We start from the raw sequence: 23,135 nt of genomic DNA, 5'->3' as shown, positions 1-23,135 counted from the left end.
CGAGTAAAAACATCTCGATAGTATGAATAAATTTATTTTTTGAACGCATATAAAAAAAAAACTTAATACATATACTGTATTTATGGAAACTATCAATATTCTTATCAGATTCGTATAGGAGGTAGTATCGTAAATATATTTTAAATGTTTAATATACGAAGACGCGTTTTATTGGGCATAACGCACGAAATCAATGTTGTAACATCGTTAACAAGCTCGGTTGCTTAAAAAACATTACGTTTTGTACCTGAATTTCATTTTCAACAAGTACCGCGCCTTTACCTGAGCAACGTCGTACACGATATATTCATTATACAATAAAGTCGACTTCTTTGGTAGTTTGGCACGTACAGGTGGACCATAAGGAACTTCAACGTTATCTTCCATTTTATAAACGCACTCAGGATCGGGTTCCGTTTGTCCGCGACCAAGCGTCGAATGTTTGCCGCTCGGCAATTTCTCGATGTAATCTGCTTGGTACCTCTCGTACATGTTACCCAACGCTACTTCGCAAAGTAACAATAATCCGGTAGGACTTTCGCTGTTTGTACAACAATAGTTGGCGGATTTCGAGACCATATCCGCGAAGTATATACCTTTACCGAACATGTAACCCGTAACAGGTGCTTCCGGTGGAGCTATTCTTAATCCCTGAGAAATTATACCAGCGAAATTGGTGGTTCTAGAACCGTGCCACAGTAACTTCTTATTATTCAATTTCTTGAATGGCTTGTATCTAGTATCTTCCCCTTGTCTATTAACAACAAATACATCTTCGATTTCGAGTTCGTATTGCGTATGAGTTTGCGCGTGAGTATTCTTCACGTATTGTTGAATGACCGTGTATTCTTTGCTATCTTTGCTCAATACTTTGATATCCGTCTTAAGCTGTTCATAATGAGCGTCAAGCGGGTTCTTCGATTGGTCAGTTTTGGAATGTAAAAGAGAGTATGCGATCTCCATCTCGAGTAACGCATCCAACATTTCGCACTTGGCGTGAATCTCTTCGACCGTATCCAAGATCTTTGGATCAGCTACACCGAAGCTGTGAGGTATCAAGCTGTAAAATTTATTAGATGCGTCAACCAACATCATTCGCTCGACGTTTTCGTTCTTCAATAACGTCTGGAGATCCGTCAACACCGCGTACGCTTTCTGTATTTGTTTCTTCGATAATTTCCCAAGGGGCATTTTATCCGTGTCGATTTCGAACTCTGCCATTACCTTCTTCATGTTTCCTTCGTCGAATATCAATTTCATCAAATCTTGCACCGGCTGCTCCAAATTGCTTTTAATGTCAGAGTCCAATTGCGTCGAGACTTCGTCTTCGACATCGACGTCCATCGGATACATTTTATGAGGCACTTTAACAAAATGTTCTCTCTGACTCCATCTATTCCCAGACTTTTCTTCGTAATGATGCTCAAACTGTTCTATACAGTCTTCCAACGCTAACTTATCCAGTTTTGTACCACCAATTGTTGTTCCTATTCTACCCCAGCTTCTGAACAACCAGAACGTGTTCTGTTTGTCGTGCTTCAAAATCTGCAACTTGTAGAAACTGTTCTTTTTAGTTTGTATGTCGGCGAGTGCCAATGTAACGGTGTATTTGGTGTTACCGCTTTGGTATACGTGCGCAATATCTTCCACGCCGCTGTCCGGATCGACCGTTCCGCCGCCCTTTAATTTCAATTTCATTTTACCGGACCCCGACTTCTCGAATATACTTTTACCTTTACTTTTCGAGACGGATTTCTCTGCCACGGACTTAATTCTGTCGGATAAATCGCCGCCCCAACTTGAAATCGTCTTTTTCGCAATGAGCGGAACAGCGGACGTCGTATAATCTTTCGCTTCGTCGATGAAATCTTCGGTAATTACTTGAATATTAAGATCTTTAGCTTGTTCCATTTTCTTGCTCATCTTGTCTATTTCATTTTGAGTGGATATAACCGCGGCCAAGTTTTCGTGAATTCTCGCATTTACGTCTCCTCCCAGAAGCAATATGTTTCTTTTCAAAGTCTCTTTATCTTTCTTTGTACGGCCTATAATAGCGAATTCCATATGCTTCAAGGGCTTTGATTTTCCTTCGATTTTAGGTCCAGAGTCGACTTCGTCTTCTTTTTTAACTAGGCTAGACGTCGATGGCGCGGTGACCTTGATGATCCTCCTTTTGACTTTGGTCTTTAGGAGTTTGATATCTGGGTATGACTCTTTCAAATCCGACGGTATCGAAACCTTTTTTCTTTTTGGGTCTTGAGTCGTGTATTCGCATTTAGTCCATTCTGTCAAGTCCCCGGTACATTTATATCCAACCCCTGAAGTATACACGAGCTGTCCGCTGCATTTTGGACATGGCTTTAAAGCTCCGAAGCAAATTACATCGGATAAGCGATCCAGTATAGCCGATACTCCTTCCGGTATTTGCTGCTCGTTTTTCTCTAATATAGCAATAAGATCGTTCTTTTTTATGGGAGACAGGATGTCCCTAGTTTTAAATAGTTCGTCATTTTGCTTTTTCATTTCTGTCTCTTCCTCCGCATCCTCTGGCTCGTCTTTAACTTTTTTAACCGCCGGAGGACCGTCGGATTTAATTTTCGGCAACGAATTTTTAACTTTCTTCTGATCATCTTTGGAAAGACCTTCTATACCAGGCAGTAAATCGCCACTTTCGTAAAATTGTATTTCATCCCTTACTTTGACGAAGCATTCGAGATGATACCATCTGTCGATACCACCAAATCTTTTTCCTTTCTCGCTTTCGAAATCTTTCTTCGATACTCTAATCTCCTCTTTCACTATTTTCTCTTCGCACGCTATGCAGACCGATTTGTTAGATTTTGCGTATTGAACCGTGAAATCTTTCAGAAGGTTATTCTTTACGCTGCCACTGGCACGTTTCTTCCCTCTTCCGCTCGCAGGTACTGGAAGCTTGCTTGCTTCCTCTGTAAAAGAACATCTTCTTTATGAAAATTGTGTACGGTATTAAATAATATATATAACGTTGCAACAAACAAACCTATTTTTTTCTCAATATCCTTCTGGTCGTCCCAACGTATGTTATCAAAATTTGCAATGTCCGCGGTAGTCTTTGGCCTCTGTTTCAAGAAAAAACAAGAGACGTGATACCACTTGGGCATCTTTCCATCGTGGACAGGACTCTGAAAGTTCAATTTTTCTATTTAGAAAGATACAAAATTGCATTTACATTGCAGTTAAAGATGGTAAAACAACGATATACAAGAACAAATCTTCATAAGTAAACTACGAATTAACTTTGCTATTAACTCTTTGCACTCGAGTCTTTTTTTTCAAGCAACTCTTCTTTTAACATTCTATCGCTTTGAGTTCTAAGCTATCGTGATTTTAGAACGAGGTCACCTTTACCTCACCGACAATCATTTTATTTATACGTCCAGCTCCAAAGAAATTGACCCGAAAACTTTGGGTATTGTAGATTTGCTGCATGAAACCTAATGGTGACTGAGAGTCACCTCTCGAATGCAAAGGGTTAAAATTCATAAAATACATATAGTCAATTACGAATATGTCGCGTAGCATCGAAGGTATTAAATATTGGTCGAAGAAAGATTGTTTCGTGTTAAAAGTCCTTCATCGGTGTCAATAATGACGTATTACAACTTCGTAAAACATTCAGATTTTTGCACGTCGTATGATACATACCTGTACAACAACGGCCAACCTCAGCACATCCTTCTCGATTGATTTCCTGCAATTTTGACACAAAGACCGTGAACTCTTCGCGTATTCGACAGAATACGGCAAATCGACATCCATTATTCTATTAACATTCACTCTAATAACAGCTTCGAAGCGAAAACACACAACGACGATTTTTCGTTCGGCGTCTCGTGGATGTAATTGGATGCGATTACCGGTTCGCCCGCCAAATTCTGATACGTTCAGAAGCGCAATGTGCTTTCTCACACAAACGCAATGTGTACAGGACAAAGAATTACAATTTAACAATAGTAAATTATATAAACGCAACGTGTATAACTTTCTTTAAAAAAAAAACATACGCGCACAAATTTCCGTTGAGAAATAATGGAATAAATTCGGAACAAATGTTCGGAAATGCAACGGCGATTGTTTCGTTAAAGTGCGTATTAAGTTCGAACCGGAAATAAAATTTATTTTCGTATACATATTTATTGTTTCGTATTTTGTATAATTAATTTGCTCGAGGGAAATTAAATTGTTTGATTTCCGAATATAAACGTGCTAAGTAGTTTGGTAAAATTGTTGAAAATCACGCATTGGAAACGAATTTGTTCTTTCACTACTCGGACCAAAAATTGAAATGTATTGTTATTTGAATAGGATATAACTATTGCGTCTTATTTGGCTGTAATGTACATTGTGTTTTTATTACATAATAGTATTGTGCAAAGTCTCGTTTATTCGAAGAGAGAGATGCGAAACAAAGAAACAAAGAAAAGAGTTTAAATGGAAAATTTAATAAATTATAGGTAATTAATTTAATAACGGTCGTTTACTTTGAACTATTTCAAAAATTTGGAGAGATAGTGATAGGTTCGAAGATTTATCAGGCGAACATTTTCCAAACTATTACTTTTGAACGTATCTGTTTACCATAAACATAAACTTTCGAGTAGTTTTATTAACAGATAAAATTTTATTAAAATAAAAAGATACTTGTTACAAATGTTCAGTACTATTTCAGACAACTAGAATGGTTCCTTAAATGAAATAAAACCATAATACAATGTTGGTACACTTTATTTTAATAATCATATAATATTGTACAAATTATTACAGTAAACTATATATTTCTGTAATTACGTTTATGAATGTTTCTCTGTTTTACCAACATGACTTGCCATGACGGCGGCAAGTGGGTAGAATGAAATAATACAGCCGTATAGTGCAAAAACGCACCATGTGATTTCCTTCGTTTAATGCATTTTTTCGTCTAAAATTATGTTCTACAATAACGTACAAAACTTATCAAGAAAGAATCGAAATTATTAAATTAAACTTGTTACTTTTTTCAACTATCTACATATCAATATAAGCCTATTATCAATCCAGAGTGCATACAAGAAGATAATTAAATATCTCTTCTTATATCACGCTATCGCTATACTAGAATAATTTTGCGTATTTATATATATAATATTTTTTTCTGTATATTATATATATACATACAGAAATATGAATATACGTCGCGATGTGTGCTAATAAGTTCAATGCTCCATGACAGATTTTACCGTTTCTTTTTTTTCTCTTTTTTTTTAAACAGAAAAAATGTATACACATTATGTGTGCCATCCTATTTTATTGATATAATCCTTTATATTATACTCTATGTTAATGTACATTTTTGTTCTTATAAAAGCGCAAAAATAAAACTGAACGTTTTATTACAATACTTGTGATCGAAGATTTCAACTTATAGCAATAGATACAATTTACAACTTTAAAGGTCTCTGACGTTACAACTTATTTCATACACGCAACTTTACGAAACGTTTACAAATTAAGCAGCGAATTATACGTTCCCACATTCGTCGCTTAAAAATACGATGGCGAAATTAAAAAAAAAAAAAGAAAGGAAAAAAAAGAGAGAAGTGTACACATGATAGAAAAACTTTGAGACGAAACTATCGATACATGTTACAATACCAAAAGATATCTCGGGACAGTCTAGGGCACTCTGGTTAATTAGTACAATTTGTTACTTCGTATATCGTTCAGAAATTGTTTCGTAACGTGATGCGTAAACGTATCGAATATGTAGAGTAAGGGCAATACATCGTTCGTTGCCCTACGCAATCGTATTAGCGTTATTAACAAAATAGAATTAATTCAAATATATTTGTCTTAGAAAAAGAATTTATATTATAGTGAATTTGCTATGTAAGAGTGATTTCGCAATATGACCTGCGAGTGTTGCATAAAATGTAAATACACTTAATATTTATAGGTTTTCATAGGCGTGTAGGTCAGGAGTATGCAGCTCTAGGATTAACCAAGGAATTAGACTGAAGGCCACCCTTTAATATTTTTACAGTCTATTTTATGTATGTCCGATAACAACAATAAAAATTCTTAAATAAATATATTGGTATAATCATTGATGGAATATTATTACGCAATCAACTAGTTTTTTTTTTTGCCAAGAGTTGTAAGTTTATGTGTTTGTAATTGCGTCTTAAGCATAATATGCATACACATGTACACGGCACGTCAAGTCACTGTGTACTACAATGACCAGTATGGAGTACCACAAATTTACGTAAAATTCAGTAAGACAAGACACATGTATCACTCTGCTGATCATTGCTATTTTCCTCTGCCTTGAGATGCACCCGACCTGGTTGTAGGTTTTGCTGGTTGTGGAATAATCGTAATTTCATCATTGATCTTCAACGGTTTCAGAAGGGAGTCATTGGATCTGGACGATGGAGATGAAGGTGTGTTCTTCTTATCCATTACTCGTTTGGCTACGACACTGTGTGCCGAGTAAACGTGATTCTCAAACTGCTTATACATTCCAAACGTGGCAGTGCAAACTGTACACTTATAAGATAGATGCGCAGGTTTTAGTGTCATTCCGTGATCTCGCGCGACATGATTTAGTAATTTCCATTGATACACCTAAAAATTAAGATCCACAACTCTCAAATAACATGCTGTTCAAACGTCATAACCTTCAGGTACGAACATGTACAATTTTGTATGTTAGATAACGCAAAGATAAACTTACCCTGCCACAAGCGGGACAGCGACCTGCATCCTTTCCTTTATTTGCTGCTTCTTGCATACTAGATGTGACCAGTCCATGGGACCCAAGTAAGTGTCTTTCGAGACCCTGTAAGAATATACATGCAATACTATTATAGTCTCGTTTTTATACGCGGCTATTCTAAAAGGAAAACGCACGATGAAGAAACAAACAAAAAATTACGTTAAAGCAAGAATTATGAATACAACAATAGAGTCGTACCTGATCTGTGAAAAACCGAAACTGACATTTTTGGCAGTTCAATGGAGGTCTATTGTAGATCATCTTTGGATGTATTTTTACTTTGTGGATCCACTGCATGTGATTACGTAGTTGTTCTAGATCCTGAAAAGAATATTCAACTTCGCACAATAAATAAGGCACGTTTATTATCTGTTCATGTCGATTTAAATGTTTGGCTTTACGCGATTTAGTATTATTGTTATTGTTGTTATAACTCTTACCTTAATATAACCGTCGCAGATCTCGCATATAACAAATGTAGTTTTCCCCCCTGCTTTTGATGAAGTTCCAGAACCAGGAACAGAGGTTTGTGACGTCGTACGCGGTAGCGGAGTTATAGATATACTTGGTTGACTCAACAGCTTCGCTGTGGGATTTTTTGGACTGGTTGTTGTATTCTGAAAAATATAAAGCAAATCAATTATTTTAAAGGCAATTGTGTACAAAATAATCCAATATTATTTTATAAAAGAATATTCGGTGTTATATGAAGTAACGTGTCCACCTAAAAATTGTATACAGTGTAAATGGAAATTTCCAATTATTTTGTCTAGAGTGATCTGTGTACGGTTTGTTATAAAATTTTGCAACAATTATACATTTTGTTTTCTTGTTTTTAAATTTTCTTACATTTGATTGTCATAATTTAACCCTTCGTGGATCACGAGTCGGGAAAATCTCCATAAATTAACAAAAATTGATTTCCTTAATATATATATATATATATATATATATATATATGTAACGGTTCATTTAATTAAAATAAAATTGTTACTATTCACCCACAATGGGTTAAATATATGAACGAGTAGTTTCTTTTTTAATAGCAAAATAATTTCAAACGTTTGCAAATCTTTTCACTTTTGTTAGAAAGTGCAATTTAATTTTTCTTTGTTTTCAAAATATATAAACGCTAAGATTATATCGATATGACATTGGACAGGTTTCCATAATGCAACATACTACAGGGACAAAAAACATTGCTGAAATCAATAATTGCAGAAACTAGTTGCATCGCACACTAATGATATGTAGCTATGACTTTGAAAACGTTGTTAAGTCCTATAAGCGATTATACGTAGCTTTAATTATGGAAAAATCTTAAGAAACCGGTTATGAAAGCCTTTTACACCCGCGGAACACATCATCCATGCGATCACAAAATCAATTTAATCTTCCTGGTAGTTTCCAATATTTATTTACCTGTGACGAGGACAACCTAGAGAGAGAGTCGATTACGTTGGGTACAAGTGCAATGGGTGTGGGTTGACCGGAACTGCCGCCGCTACTGCTACTCACTCCCGAGACAGCCGACATGACAGTCCCAGAGCCACCCACCACCTGTCACCACCCATATATTTTTTACTAATTCCTAAATTTTATGTTTACTTGAATTTGTGAACCTGTATTTTAAATTCGTACACGAATTCGTATTAAAAAAAAAAGGACATGCTGTTATGTATGTACAGAACGAAATTACTGTATAGTCTAGTCGATGGATAAGTAAAAAAAAAAGGAGTACCTAAGGTGTAGGTAAATGAAATGAGTATACAGTAAAACCTCGATCGGATTTAATTTGAATCTTTATGTTATATGCCGTTCGATTCTTCGCAGTAAAATTGGATAATTTCTTTAAGACTGTCTGCACGACTGTGTCACCTCAATTTTAGCACCTCTTCAGTAGGTAGCGTTAATATCTCGCCAATAATACTAAAATAAACATGAAATATGATAAACTGTACGATTCCACTTCTGAATAAAATAAATATCATTTTTAGTTATTCTTAAGAAACAAGAAAACATTCCCCAAGTCCGATCAGTTCGTTAAATCAGGATTTTACTGTACTCTCTTTTTACCAAAGAAAGTAGAACATAACGTTTTCTACAACAGAAGACTGTAAACTTTCACGATATTTGTTGTAATAATGTAATAACTGAGTTAGTAATTTTGTTGTCTAAAATTTCCTGTGGTGACTGTGTGAATATTTATTACATTCAAAGTAATATTCCTTTCATTAACATTTCTTACATATTGTACATTATACCAAGAATAATTACAACATGTAACTTCAAGAAAATATGAAAGTATAGGTGTGTACTATGCATATCATGTGTGTGCTATACATTACAAGTAAAATATATTACTTCAGGGGCATGACTTTACAAAATTATCATTGCCCTTTTAATGTATCGTTAAGTTTAGCCAACACTGAGTTAACATATAAAATGTCTCGCTCGAAACAACCCACCTAATTAACTTCGAAACGTAAAACGATCGGTGATCATAAAAACTGAAAGGAGTATCTTCGAAAGGAAAATTTGTCTAAAATAGATAATTCGGTGAACTGTTTAGAGTAGAACACCTTATACGATATAAAATGAATTATTCTACTATAAGTATATTATCTTATTCGAATCTTATTCTCGATAATTTATTGAAGGAATTACGTAAAATGGAAATAACTATTACCTGAAATATTTGGTTACTACCGAACTGGTACGAAGTAGGGACCAATAAACCAGAAGATGTTGGACGATACATCATTCCTGCAACATTATCTAAAACATATGCAATTAATTATAATCGTATATTTACAAAAAAAAACAAAAAAATTTTAATCTGAAATTTTAATTCATTCAGTTCAAAACAGTAAACGTTTACCTTGCCGCATTGTCGTACCACCCGGTCGCAACGTTTTCAATTCCGAGTACCTTGGTTGCATAGGTGGCCGTCCTCTTCCACGACCGGTGATAGGAGCAGGAAGTAATTTTGGTAAAAGCGGTTGTGGTCCTTTACCACTCATTGCCATGGCAAGGGCGTTGGGATTAGTTGGTCCGGGTCTTGCTCGATTTAGTCTCGGAATCTTCGCCGGGGGTTCCCAATCAGCGGCTGGCTCCAAATTCTTTTCCGGTCTGAATTTCTTGGTGCAAGCAAGTATATGCCGAGTAAGTTTCCCTTTTTGGTTATCTTCGAACGGACAATTCGGACATTGATGAAAAGCTGGACCGCGCTCCAACCTCCCGCGAGTATTGTGTTCTGCTTCCATATGAAATAAGATATCGTGAGGACTACGCACTTCGATCGGACAGAAGTTACATTTATAGACATAGTTGCGCATATGTGGAGTTTCTAAATGATGCTGCATGACTAAGGTCGATTCTGTTTTAAAATTACAGAATTCACATTTCTTCAGTTCTAAGTGGAATGGTTCATTATTTTCTTTACTAAATTCTAAGTTCTTGATGAGTGAATTTATAGCTAATTGAGTTTCAGCGGACGTGCTGCCCTTGCCTTGTTTACGTTTTTGAGTCCGTAAAAGATCAGTTTGCACGTATTCTTGAACAAGGTTCACTCCAATTTGCATGAAAAATTTTCCCAGCGGTAAATCGAAGTAAGTCATTACTTTATTCCTATCGTCCTGCCTGACGTCGGGTTTGTCACTTACGTTACTAAGTCCAGGCTCGATTAAATCTACCGAACTGTCGCCTCCTTTATCTTCTCCGTCCTTTTTTACCTTAGAACTTCCTTCGCCTTCGCTCTCTTCGTTTTTATCTTTATTTTTTTGACTCGAATCTGACGAGTCATCGTTACATTCTTCTCCTTTGTTCTCTTCTAGATTCTGCTTGCTTCTTTCTTCCTGCTCTTCCTTCTCTTTCTCCTTTAAACATTGCTCCAATTTTGAGACAAAGTCTTTTAATGGTTTCAGAGGCGGTTTTTCGTACACGTACGGTACTATAAAAGATGGTGCCTCCACGACGAACATATCGTCGGTTAGAGTAGGTAATATAGGAGGTGCAGGAGGTGTCACCGTAGTCATACTGCTGGTTTTAGGACTTAACTGTGCTGTTTTTGATGTCATGGGTACAGGGGTAATCGTCGTTCTCATATTAGGATACATCGTTTGCGTTGTCATACCCATCGGAACTACTGAAAAAGAGCTAGAACCAGAAACACTATGATGAGGTTTGTTGTTACTCACAGGAACACCACCACGCCCAGAAAGAATAGAATTTGTATCTATAATAACCAGGGTGGGCTCTTTTTTCCCTCCTTTCACAGACTTACTACCTGCCGCAATTTCTACTAAGCGTTTAGTATCGTTAACTACGATAGTAGTTTTACTATTTTTTATCGGTGATTTGAGTTTGGAATTCTCTTTATCTTTACTATCGATACCAGCCAAAGGATCTTCAGGCTTAATTTCTTCTATGTCAGAACCATCGTCTTCTACTTCTTCCTCTACTTCTTTTTCTATATAACTCGTCCTCTTTATATTACGAGTACTTCTTCTCGGCGTAATACTACTAAGGTCTACTTGTTTCCTTGGCTTCTTTTGCTTCGTGGGATCTTTATTGGTGCGTTCCGATGAAGAATTGTGACCATTCTTTGCGCTGTCCGTTATCTCTTCGATATCCGGACTCTCGCAGCTTCCGTTCTCCTCACAAATTTTCACGTCTGACGAATCCAAAATATTATCGGTAATATCGCTACTGTCGGTAAGTTGTATCTGTATATCACTACTGCCTGATAAATTATGGTCATCCTTTAGCGTAGAATTTTTCAAGGGGAACACATCGTCGTTATCGAATTGTATTTCTGTTATGTGCTCATCGAGACATTCCACGTCGGAGTTGTTACTCTGTTCGTCGACTTCCATAGCCTCACAACTCGTGTTTTTACACTTATCATCAGTTTTAGACACTTCACTAGAATTGTTCATCTCACTGATACCCTCGGGTGAATCAGACGTTTTAGAGTCAGTTTCAGAGTCAGACATATCACCCTCTTTATTCCCACTTGACTCTATTCTATCCTGCTCACTGTCTTCCGATTCTACATCTTCTCCTTCGATTTCAACTTCCATTCTATGTTCGTCCTCGTCATCTTCCTTGCCATTTTCCTCCCTCTCCCCTTCTGCCGCACTGTTAATTTCATCCGACACAAGATTGGATGCGTTATCCGCATCCGCAAATTCTTCTTTGTCATTATAATTTCCATTGACACCGTTCGGTATCACAACATCTGCAAAATATGAAAATCGTTTTTATGCAAGCAGGATTATTTGAGAACATTAAAAATGCAGGACTAGTGTATCGCATGTCATGAAGGGGTCTATTATCAATTCCATGTGAAAAGTTTAAAGGAGCAAAGTATTAGGTTGTCCCAAAAGTTTCTTTCGCTTCATTAATAAGTAATACATGCACAATAGTTTATGTTTTATGTTACATTACTGAATTATGCACGATTCATTTTGCTCCATTACTGTTTACAACATGAATATCTGTGAAATTAGATTGTCTATTTACATAAACACGACCACATAAAATAATTGAATGCAAGAAACGGAATCACGGAAGAAACTTTTGGGACAACCTAATATAAACATGAAATGGTTGAGAGGTCGATCATGAAATGTTAATTTTATTATCGCAAAGCAATAGAGAACATTTGTCGTTAACAAATTAACTCGTTACAAATGCATAATTGAAAAAACATGATACAAAATACGGTCACAGAAGATGTGTTCTGGTTTAATGTCGTATAAATTGTCTAGTCGGATGAAAAGAAGAGTACATTGAAACAGTAGAGTGATTGTCAACCAAAAATAAAAACAAATGCCAAAACAAGTATGATCTTTAGGCAAGAACTTGGGAGAACACACAGTGAAGAATGGAGAGGTTGATTGGGAAGAGTTGGTTTAATAGTTGCCAAGGAAGGGCAGAGCATACCTTTAAGAACCTTATCAGGACTGGCCTCAGATGAGTCCTTAACAGGGGGTTCTTCCAACGTGCCTTCCATGGGGCCACCACTGTACAAGTTGATCTAAACAATTAATAAGAACACTGGGATAAGCGGCTCGTGGCGACGACGCGTTTCATTACATCCACGACATGAACGCGAGGGCGGGGGAGAGGGAGGGAATTTTTAGCGGGGCCGAATTTTTCAAAATGGCGCTGCGAATTCCGTACTCCTATTTCCTTGTTCCCATAACCAACAAAGTTCGTGGTGATTTCGGAGTCGGGTCGACGACGCGATTCTCGGTCCGTGGGAAAAATCACGGTCGCGCACAGTCGTAAAAGAGAATCGGATAGGCGAACAGTCAGCCCACGGATGCGTGGAACAGAAATCGTTCGGACGAGGAGGAGTCCTGTGAAGTATCTTGAATGGTTAGCGTCTCTCAGTCAGTCACCTGCACTCGCCAGCCACCGCGTCCGAGCGCCAGCCAGTCAGTCAGCCCTCCGCGTACCTCTCTTCTCAACCTTCGTAGCAACCTACCAACCTACACCTATTCCTACGACTTACACATCGAACTTTCGTCTTTCATACACATGCACACGACGGCGAAAGAGCGTGCACGTACGACCCATCGCTCGCTATCCGTAAGCGAGAGCGCGCTCGTGCGCGCGCGCGCGCAAACCTTCCTAACTCTATACATGCCGGACGAACCAACACGCCAACCACCTACGGAACAACCCTATGACCTACCGAATCCGATCATGACAGATCTCCCACGACGATATTACCCGCGAACGCCGTTTCCTTATCGAAACAGTTCACATCGGTCGGGACTAACAGAGCAACCACGAACCACCAACGAACACAACGAACGCGAGTAAACGCACAAGACGCAGGAACTTTAGGAACTAGATCAGAGACGGGTAGAATCTCCTTCGAGTATCGCACATGACAAACAAAAACACCGTGCCAGCGTTTCGTTCAATTGGACGATCGTACGTGTCGCCATTCATTGGTTCGACGCGAAACACTGCTCGATTGTGTAACTTATCGTTGTAACATTTATCGAGGAACGCGTGAAAAGTTGTTTATCTTCTATTATCGTTGTAAGAACCTTTTATCTAGATAAGAATGTGTCGCCCATCTCCGAACTAGATAAACGCGGACCGTTTCGTTAGATTATCTATAGCGATCCCGATCCACCCGACCGTCGGAGCTCCTAATCCGAGACACTCGACGAGAAGATTTGCTTAATTGTCTAGCGCGTTCTCGCGTCGACGACGACTTTTTTGAACGTTGCTCGGGGATCGAGTCCACTATGGGAACGATGAAAAGAGACGAAGATGAAAGGCTCGTCTATGGATCCGCTCGAAGGACATATAGCGTTCCTAAAAAAGATGCTGAGCGTACTTTTAACCTACACTCGATGGTCATCCTGGTGAGGCACGCGTAGGTTCCGAGCGACGACGATATCGCGTTATTTGGAACATGAGAGATACGAGAGCGTTCGAGACAGCCGAAGTGATCCGGAGTAAGAGGAAACCCCGGTCGTTACGATCTCTGTACGGGCCATGTCTCGTGCTACTTAACTCGCTATTCACGGATCCCGGCGGTTCTACGAGGCAATGGAACGCGTATGAACTCCATCCGTATCCTGTCACCAGCCACAAATAATACGCACCTGACCGTTTTCCTCTCCTAAACGATTTTCCGATACCACGACATTTTTTTTTGTTCACAACCTGCGATCTTCAGTGGGGGCGACGAAGACTACGAATTCGTCCTTATACGCACGATACACGATTTATTCACAAAACCTGTAAATAGTGAACATTCATCGCTGAAAATTAGGCACCAGAGGGCAGGCGCGACGTTGGAAACGTTAAAAAGTTATGTCCAGGGCCGTCGCAAAGTCGCGGGGGCACCTCCGGTGCGAGGGGTTAAGCAGAGAACGAAACAGAAAGAAGGGGTCGCGGAACGGAACGGAAGAGAGGCTTTTCTCACGATTTCTCCAAGTCTGTCTCTACGTGGTATAGAGTCTATGTTGTATCTTTCGGTCACGTCCCTCCGTCGTTATTTTCACGTTTCGCGAACGGTTGCAAGAGTGTGCGGATAACGAAACGATTGTTTTCGAAAACAGCCGGGCTCCCTGCTGTTTTTGCTAACGTTCATTGGCGGATTAGAATCCCCATCACTTGGAACGGTAGTCAAACAACGATATCGATTAAGTACTTTTAATATTGAACGCGTCTGCTCTTGTTTTTCCTTTTTCGAAAAAGAAAAAAAAACAGGAAAAAAAGAGAAATGCAACGCGATAAGAAGCAAATAGATCCGACAAATAGATTTCGACTCGCAACAGTCATCGAGAACGAAGTATACGGTAAAATGAAAAATAAATGCAACTAAATGATGAAATTTGTAAATATTGTTGTATATTTATGACGTTTCAATTGATATAATTAATTTAGAGGTGGCCACGATTTTCCACGTTTCACGTATGGAACTCTGTCTCGTCCTCTAGAAACGTTCTACTGTTTATTTTGCTGATGGTGCGCTTGGGTAGGCGAAATTACAATACACGAAGATAACACAATCGAAAGAATAAACACTATGCTTTGATACGGTCTTAAACCAAATTAAATCAAACTTGACATGTAACTCAAGTAACGAACTCGAACGAAATTGAACGTTTCGCCGTTGTAATTTCCGTAAATAATTCGTGGACGATAATCGTTGAAATACAGGGTGTCCCGAAAACGTTGGAGTTCCTTGAAAGGGGTGGTTCGGGAGGTGATTTGAAACAACTTTTTCCTTAGCGAAAATGTTGTCCGAGGCTTCGTTAAGGAGATATTAACAGAAAACATTGACCAATCAGAGCCCGAGTATGCCGGTGGAGCGGCCGTGGTAGCGTACGAGAGCGGTCACCTAGCGCGTAAGCCTACGCTTCACCGGTATACGCGCTCTCCGATTGGTCAGTGTTTTCCGTTAATATCTCCTCAACGAAGCCTCGGACAACATTTTCGCTAAGGAAAAAGTTGTTTCAAATCACCCCTCGAACCTTCTTCAAAGACCTCCAACATTTTTGGGACACCCTGTATATATGTCATATGTGCATATGTTATCATACACATATGACAAATACAGGGTGTCCCAAAAGTCGCGTAGGAGCCGGAAATGGGGGTTAGCTGAGAAGATTCCGAACAACAATATCCTTTACAAAAATGTTGTCCGAGGCTTCGTTATGGAGATATTAACAGAAAACTCAGACCAATCAGAGCGCGCGTATACCGTTGGAGCGGTCGCGGTAGCGAAGGCTACACACTGAGCAGCCGCGTCAATCTCCTTCGATGCACGTCGAGTCAGTTGTTCGCGTGAAAGCTTGTAGCCTTCGCTACCGCGGCCGCTCTACCGGCATACTCGCGCTCTGATTGGTCAGTGTTTTCTGTTAATATCTCCTCAACGAACCCTCGGACAATATTTTCGCTAAAGAAAAAGTTGTTTCGAATCACCGCCCGAACCACCCCTTTCAAGGTGTTACAACATTTTTGGGACACCCTGTATTTAGTCGAAACAAAAGTTGAATCGTGCCGTTCGCTTTTATTCGGTACCGATCGATGTATCAAAATTAAATCTTATTGCCATGGCGATAGTAATATATTCGTAGCAGAAGTTACCAAGAGGAGTGCAACATTAGCATACATGTTCGTCGCGATGGAACAGAGACTCGTGTGTATTTAGAAAGGAATCAGTGCATGGGGGATGCGCAGGGGGAATTGAGAGGATCGTCACGGCCCTGGTTATATTGTGTTATTCGGTACCACAACTATACAAATCATAAAATCCAACAAATCAATCGCATGTCTCTTGGCGTCTTATATAAATTGTTTTAGTGCACCGATCAAAGGGCGGGCAAGACGTCGATTACTGTTTTAACGAAATTTAGAAAGCTCCCGCCATTTCTTTCGTAAGGGCTGGCTTAGCTGTCGAACAGCTGCCGTGGTGGTCGCTGGCCGATCGCGATTATCCCCCCAAAAGAGGACCAATAATCGAAACACACACGCATCGCAAATGCCGCGCTATTTAAATTCACTGACCGTACGGAACACCGACAAATATTCGGCTACACACGCGACTCTCACGGCACTTGATACACACGATTTTTCAACGAAAATTATTCACATATACTTTGTGTTTATTTGGGTTCGACGTCACGGATCCTTCTTACCTCCGTCGTCGAAAACTGCCAAGATGGCGACAATAATCACGTGACCGCAAATTTTATGACGTACGCGTAATGTTAAAGGGACAAAACGACCAGTAGCGTTTGTTATACATTGTCACGTGACCGGGTACACGTGCACATCCAATGAGAGGCCCTCCCAAGAATAAGGGCAATCTGCAATTGTAACAATGTGTAATAATGGGGTTGACTAAACAAATCCCGCCCTATTTTATGGGATCATTTACCGAACGCCATGATATTCCCAAATGATCATCTTGAATTTGTTTAAAATTTTCGTAACTCTTGTTTGCATCGAATTTATTGTATAGTCCTCGATTTTTTATATATATATATATATATATATGTATTATACTACACGAAGCAATAGAACTGTATCACGGATTTCCTGTCGTTTTGCGTTATTTGTTTTTTTATTAGAATGTTGAACTTGCGAAGCATCGTAATTACGTGTATACGTAATTAAATAATGTCATTTTATTCTCCTTAAAATGAGTTTATATATATCAGATTTCAACGTTTCGAAAATGCATTACGTGCACATTTCTAACGTTGTTATTGAGAAATACAATTTAAGGTTTATGTACAAATATGGATAATATTTACATTCAAGTATATACATGTCAGTAGCTAAACATACGATTCTTATATTAAATTCTATTTTATAGTTTCGTTAATTACAACACACCACTTTGTCACAAGGTTGCAAACATTTTATCGTAACAATCATTGCATATCAATTTATATATTTTAAGTATATACTTCTAATACTAAAGATTATCATCATCATCATCATCATCATTGAAAGATAATATGGCCTTTTCTTGTTTCGTTTTTTTCATCTTCTTTTTCACTGGCTTATCCTTAGTATCTGATTCTGATTCCACTACTTTGTTTTTCCTGAATATAACACGCTTAGATAAGTCTGCTGGAGCACTGGCTTCCTCTATAATTCAGAATTCATAAGTTATCTCTCAACATGCCTATTGTGTCATTAATCAAATTATACATATTCAAAATAAAATATGTCTATACCTTCTTCCTTTTGTTTTTTAAATGCTTCTGCTTCTTCTGCAGTTAAATCACCAGAATTTAATACAACCACAACAGGCTGCTCTTCTGTACGTTCTTCCTGTTCATCGTCTGAATCTTGTGGTAATACTTCTCTCTATTTTAAGAAGTCATTTAAATGCCTGTTTATGCTAGTTAGAAACAAGCACTAATTACAATATACTTAATGATTTAAGAAAAAATGGTGAGAATTATAATTATTGTATAGAATACTATAGTTGGAGTTTCGTAGTTTCAATTACATATATATTGCAAACAATTTTAATCAAAGAAAATTATTTGTAAAATGCAATTGCAAATGCAAAAAAAAAAAAAGTGCTACTTAAATTTGATCGAAACACAATAAACCGTACCTTTGTGTCAACCGTAGGTCCTTCCTTATAACCAACTTCTTCTTTCAATTCCCGCAAAAATTTCGGTTCGTCTGGTTTGATGTACGAAACATTATGCTTCTTTCTGGACATTTCTTAGTCTTTTGCTATTTTCAAATACAAAACATCAAAATATAACCTATCTCGTGCACGTTACAAAACAATCCCGCGTACAGTCATAAACTTGGTGTTATATAGATTGGGAAACGAGATCGTCTAGTGAAACTCAATCGTATCTGATTGGTCAGTACGGACGAGGATATTTAATGAAAACGAATATTTATGATTTCGAATTTAGCAAAAATAATGAAACGAAGAAAAGAAATAGTAGGTAAATTTGTTGCATTTACTATCGCAATCAGACCTAACGAAGTGATAGAGAATTGTAAGTTTAAATTCTCGTAAAAACTTTCGTTTATTTTTTAGTTCTATCTCGCCGTCGCAAGGAGTTACAGGGTAATCATACCACTTTAATTTCAAAATGATACAGTTTGGTAATCTATACTTTTTATAATAACAATGATATTCAGCTATTGACATTTATAATAGGTTAAAAATTGTTCTCGCACAATTAATACAGGCCATTCAATTATAAAAAAGAGTCTTGATTGATACAAGAATTGAGTCGATATTCTTGAAAAATACAAAGAAATTGTATAGATAGAGCAGAGGAGTCATAGGTCTTTTTAAGTTGCACGGCCATCTTATTGAATTTGTTTCGTTCAGATGTTGCGGACTAGAATAAAAAACGATTCGAAAGCTGTGGAGGAAAGCAATGGCGAATTTCTATCTATATAATCTCTTTGGAAAAACATCGTTAAAAAATGATTCGTTGGTCGGGGACTAATTCGGTAAACTAAACTCGTAACCGATACATGTATTCCCGAAAAAGTTTCCAAAAACGTGGTCCGTTCTTCCATCGTTCGACGAGTACAATACGATACTAATTTTGTCCTATACGCCACAGTTTCCATTGTCACGATACAAAGCTGGATATAAAGATTTAAATGCAGATTCGTCGCGCGATCTGATACGATAATAATTAAGTAATTTATTAAGCCCCAGCAAGTGGAGGAATTGCGAAGATGGCGAAGAATCGTTTTAGGGGATTACTCGTTAGTTTATCATTTTAAGGGGAATTTCTTTAGAAAACTTGTCCCTTAGATAGTTCTGGTATAGTAATACCTTGGTATAGTGATACCTTGGATATCGATAAATTTCGTGCAAACTTCTTCCCACGGAATCTCGTTTATTGTCCTATTACAATATGGTCCGTTCGAGTTCTACTCGTCCCCAAAGAAAGTCTCTACTCGTGCAGGTCGCCAGCGAAAAACAAACTGATTAGTGTATTAATTTACACGAAAAAAAAGACTCTTAAACTACTGGATGGTATCTACAAATGCTTTTAATGAACTTTAATTAAACGAAGAGAAATTCAAATTTCCCGCGGGAAATTAGTGTCGCCGTCTAACGGCGAATAGAGGAACTATTTTCGGAGTATGGTCAGCGCCTCTATCGGGAAAACGCCCAAGTTTGTCGTCGAATAGTTCAAACAGTCACCGCTAGATGACGCGATTTAGATGACAATTACCGACCATCTAGCGGTGCAAAAAGGAACTATCGGGGACGAACTCGAGCGTTTTCCCGATAGAGCCGCTGACTAAACTCAAAAAAATAGTTCGGCGTGTTCACCGCTACGTGACGACACCAATTTCCCGCGGGAAATTTGAATTTTTTTTTATACGAATACGAATTTATAACAAAGTAGCCTTTCGCTCGCATTCCATCTCGATAAAAAAAAAAAAAAAATCACAAATGTAACGACGTATTGAAATGAACGCAGGATTAATTAGTTGTAGCATGCGATGGAACTATACAGGACCAAGCGAGTGAGTTCCACTCGTCGAACCTCTTCCCCGAGTAATTCATCCACTTGCCAGAACCACGTGCCGCGATTCCCCGGATTTAGAGTCGCGTCGCTTCGGAATTGTTTAGAGGCCTCAGTTTCCCATCCGAATGGCTAGACCGGCGATGTCGAACTTGGGTGTGGGTGCTGATGATGTACCCGGCCTCCTCCTGACGACCGTGCTTCTCCATTTGGATGACGGGCACGCACCGCGGGGCTGGCCCGTCCAAGCATTCGCAGCTGAGGCTCGCGTCCAATTCGGCCTGATAAGGCGGCGGTATCAGCAGGCTCTCGGTAGACTTGTTCGGCTGAAAGTGCCTGGTGGAGCTGCCGGAATACGTGGTGCTGGAGCTGGTTCGCCTCTGAACGGTGCCAGTCGGCGTTTTCGCACGTCCGTGGGAACCCTTCCCCGGCCGTTCGGCGCTGTGCGTCTTCGCGGTGGCTGTGTCCAGGTAGCCGTACCCGAAGCCATAGCCACCGAACGCCTTGGTGGTAAGATTGTCCCAAGACTTTGGCTTGGCGTACTGAAGGCACGGTGGTGGCCGTTGGTGCACGTTCGACGGATCCCAGTAGAGGGTGTCCGTGCTTAGGCTGGTCGTGCAGGAGGCAACGCTGTCGGCGATGGTGGAGACGTCGCTGCTGGTGATGGAGTGCAGGCTGTGACCGGACGTCCTGGAGCAATTGTGCGAGGTGTGTTGCGATTGCTGCGGTTGCTCTCGTTGCACGTGATGATGTTGCTGTTGCTGTTGCTGTTGCTGTTGCTGCTGCTGCTGTTGCTGTTGCTGCTGTTGCTGATGGTGATTCTGTTCGTTTCGCGCGCGCCTCTGTTTCTCCCTGCGCCGACGACTGGGAACGCAATTAGGATCGCAACACGGACTAGCCAGGTCGTACGCGTCCAAACTGCCGTTGTCCGATTGTTCTCTGCGACGATTGGCGCTGGATATGCAGGCGACGCAGAGGCTGCTCTGAGGCGGTGCGTGCAGAGACGACGGCTCACCACTGGCGCCAGCTTGCTGCTGCTGTTGCTGCTGCTGACAGGACTTGTGCGATTTCGACTTCGCCGGGGTGCTGCTCATCCCGTTCGCTTGGTGGTAGCTGTGCCGCGACGAGGCGGTCACACCAGATTCGCTCGGCATCTTCGAGAGGAAGTGGTGGTGATCGCTGCGGGAACGTGGCGGTCCAACTGCCACCAAGCAGGCGGCGTTTCGAGGCACCAGGCACGGCCTACCGTCGGAGAACTGGAAAAACAACGATCGTTGAAATTCGGTTGAAAATCGTCAACGCGTCGAATATATGGGCGACAGGACCTCTCGACGAAGGATTAAAGAGATTAATATAGGGGCGTGCTGCAATAAGGATGCAGGTCTATTTCTGTTATGGTTCGATATGTGTAATAAATACGTATATTTTTGATTTCCCGAAAAATTTGAAAAAATAGTGCTGCCTCCTTATTAAGTGTCAAAGAAAATGAATTTGAACCGAGTACTTGAAGTTGCAAAAATAAATCCCACGATCAATGTTTTATTGCGCAATTTCGAACAGCGAACTGGAATTAAAGGGTTGTCGATGGGAGAAAGTTGAAGTACCACGTTGTAAAGCAGAAGATGTTCCGTGGACGTTGCTGGCCTGCAGCACTGGATGGTGGATGAATTGAAACTCGACGACGGCGAAGGTTGATTTGGGTTACCCGTGACCCCGCTGTTAGGCGTTCTCTTGCGTGCTGGCAGTGAATGGGTTTTCCATCGACCCATGAGGATAGACCGTTCCCTCTCGCAGAGTCTTTCCAATTCCCCGAGGCGCGATTGGAGGGCTCGTTGCAGCTCTATGTATCGCATGTGCAGCTCCACCTGGATGATATCGTCGACCGATTAACCCATCGACTGGTAGGAATTTTTCAAAAATTACCAGCTTACAGGGAACGACGAGACGGAACTTTCTTCTATTTACGGTTTATTCGTGCGACGCTTAGTTTCGGAGATAAAAATTGAAAACTCGGAAGACCACCCCAAACTTACTCAGACAGTAGGTGCATCACCGCAACGAACTTCTGACATTTCAATTTTTATTTTCGAAACTAAGCGACCTATGAAGAAACTGTAAATATGAAAAAGTTTCGTCCGATCGTCCTTTGTAAGCTGATATTTTTTAAAAATCGATTTGACGAATGTAAACATTCCTCCAAGGCCATTTCTCGAGGGGTCGACAAGCGCGGAGGTCTCCGCGTGGTCCGCGTTTCTCACCTTTCTAACGCAGTCTTCGAAGGACACGACCATCCGCATCCTGGTATCACAGTTCTTTATGAAATTCACCAGCGTCTTGTGGTCGGCCCTGTCCATTTCGTGGCCGTTTATGGAGAGTATCACGTCGCCTTCCCGCATACCGGCTTTGAACGCCGGCCCGTCGTACTCGACGTAGTCCACGTACGTGACCATCTCGATTTCCTGCTCCCTTTTGTAATGTATGCCGTAGCTCTGTGCAATGCCGCGCGAAACGGTTTCATTAACGTTCATTTCTTCCCATGGGGGGTACCCTACTTCGCGAGTTTCGGAAATAATCGGGGAGAAATGGTGAGTGGGGGGGACGAAGTCAGTGGTTCTTAAGTCTTGGTGAGGTCTTACTTTAACTGATAGTTTAGTTGCCGTGGGTTCAGTTTGATTTATGTTTTAGAAAGAGCCGTTTAGAAAGAGCCGATCTCGAGGTGAATACATCATTTTTAACTTCTTTTTTTGTGTAGACACTATTTCCGTTTAGACAGTATTTACATTAGGAGTATTCAATATTGCTGGCTACGCTAA

At 39.8% G+C, this 23,135-nt stretch overlaps 4 protein-coding genes across 10 annotated transcripts in view; all 4 read right to left on the bottom strand.

Annotated features, from left to right (window-relative positions):
- Window positions 1-18: 18 nt before the first annotated feature.
- LOC128872957 (poly [ADP-ribose] polymerase) lies at window positions 19-4,058 on the bottom strand. The gene is made up of 3 exons (XM_054116177.1): window positions 3,685-4,058; window positions 3,020-3,161; window positions 19-2,945 (listed from the first exon to the last, which is right to left on the bottom strand). Exons 1-3 carry the CDS (start codon window positions 3,796-3,798, stop codon window positions 235-237), a joined length of 2,967 nt encoding a protein of 988 aa, XP_053972152.1. The 5' UTR covers window positions 3,799-4,058; the 3' UTR covers window positions 19-234.
- Window positions 4,059-4,746: 688 nt separating this feature from the next.
- On the bottom strand, window positions 4,747-16,978 carry LOC128872956 (uncharacterized). Of its 6 annotated transcripts, XM_054116171.1 has the most exons (10): window positions 16,847-16,978; window positions 14,434-14,569; window positions 12,746-12,839; window positions 9,678-12,038; window positions 9,486-9,574; window positions 8,219-8,356; window positions 7,237-7,413; window positions 6,995-7,117; window positions 6,755-6,859; window positions 4,747-6,645 (listed from the first exon to the last, which is right to left on the bottom strand). In XM_054116171.1, the coding sequence occupies exons 3-10, from the start codon at window positions 12,813-12,815 to the stop codon at window positions 6,331-6,333; spliced, it is 3,378 nt and encodes a 1,125-aa protein (XP_053972146.1). In that variant the 5' UTR covers window positions 12,816-12,839; window positions 14,434-14,569; window positions 16,847-16,978; the 3' UTR covers window positions 4,747-6,330. The 6 variants fall into 6 exon arrangements, with proteins under 6 accessions (XP_053972146.1, XP_053972150.1, XP_053972145.1 ...); XM_054116175.1 differs by lacking the exon at window positions 14,434-14,569 and having other exon boundaries at window positions 16,847-16,970; XM_054116170.1 differs by lacking the exons at window positions 14,434-14,569; window positions 16,847-16,978 and adding an exon at window positions 14,163-14,379.
- Window positions 16,979-17,447: 469 nt separating this feature from the next.
- On the bottom strand, window positions 17,448-18,634 carry LOC128872960 (uncharacterized protein KIAA1143 homolog). The gene is made up of 3 exons (XM_054116181.1): window positions 18,417-18,634; window positions 18,028-18,160; window positions 17,448-17,938 (listed from the first exon to the last, which is right to left on the bottom strand). Exons 1-3 carry the CDS (start codon window positions 18,525-18,527, stop codon window positions 17,763-17,765), a joined length of 420 nt encoding a protein of 139 aa, XP_053972156.1. The 5' UTR covers window positions 18,528-18,634; the 3' UTR covers window positions 17,448-17,762.
- A 285-nt stretch (window positions 18,635-18,919) lies between these two features.
- Window positions 18,920-23,135, bottom strand: part of LOC128872958 (uncharacterized) — a 7,379-nt gene continuing 3,163 nt past the window's right edge. For both annotated transcript variants that reach the window (XM_054116178.1, XM_054116179.1), the window contains exons 3-5: window positions 22,581-22,811; window positions 21,927-22,187; window positions 18,920-21,578 (exon numbers count right to left, since the gene is read on the bottom strand). In XM_054116178.1, the coding sequence (XP_053972153.1) occupies window positions 20,400-21,578; window positions 21,927-22,187; window positions 22,581-22,811 (1,671 nt within the window). In that variant the 3' untranslated portion in view covers window positions 18,920-20,399. The remainder of the gene's footprint in view (window positions 21,579-21,926; window positions 22,188-22,580; window positions 22,812-23,135) is intronic.

The sequence above is a fragment of the Hylaeus volcanicus genome, chromosome 2 (assembly GCF_026283585.1).
Source record: "Hylaeus volcanicus isolate JK05 chromosome 2, UHH_iyHylVolc1.0_haploid, whole genome shotgun sequence".
NCBI lineage: Eukaryota > Metazoa > Arthropoda > Insecta > Hymenoptera > Colletidae > Hylaeus > Hylaeus volcanicus.
The sequence above is the reverse complement of the archived record's forward strand: the minus strand, read 5'-3'. Positions and strand labels throughout refer to the sequence as shown.

Bases quoted from the DNA above. Each gene is read 5' to 3' on its own strand.
- LOC128872957 (XM_054116177.1), bottom strand. From the start codon at position 3,798: ATGGATGTCGATTTGCCGTATTCTGTCGAATACGCGAAGAGTTCACGG. The intron at 3,162-3,684 runs GTATGTATCATA...TTGAACTTTCAG, and splicing joins GGTTGGCCGTTGTTGTACAG to AGTCCTGTCCACGATGGAAA. The intron at 2,946-3,019 runs GTTTGTTTGTTG...GTTCTTTTACAG, and splicing joins GGATATTGAGAAAAAAATAG to AGGAAGCAAGCAAGCTTCCA.
- LOC128872956 (XM_054116170.1), bottom strand. From the start codon at position 14,186: ATGACCATCGAGTGTAGGTTAAAA. The intron at 8,357-9,485 runs GTAATAGTTATT...GGGTGGTGACAG, and splicing joins GTAGTAACCAAATATTTCAG to GTGGTGGGTGGCTCTGGGAC. The intron at 6,860-6,994 runs GTACGACTCTAT...ATATTCTTACAG, and splicing joins TTCGGTTTTTCACAGATCAG to GGTCTCGAAAGACACTTACT.
- LOC128872960 (XM_054116181.1), bottom strand. From the start codon at position 18,527: ATGTCCAGAAAGAAGCATAATGTTTCGTACATCAAACCAGACGAACCG. The intron at 18,161-18,416 runs GTACGGTTTATT...TTCTTAAAATAG, and splicing joins GACCTACGGTTGACACAAAG to AGAGAAGTATTACCACAAGA. The intron at 17,939-18,027 runs GTATAGACATAT...TCTGAATTATAG, and splicing joins TAAAAAACAAAAGGAAGAAG to AGGAAGCCAGTGCTCCAGCA.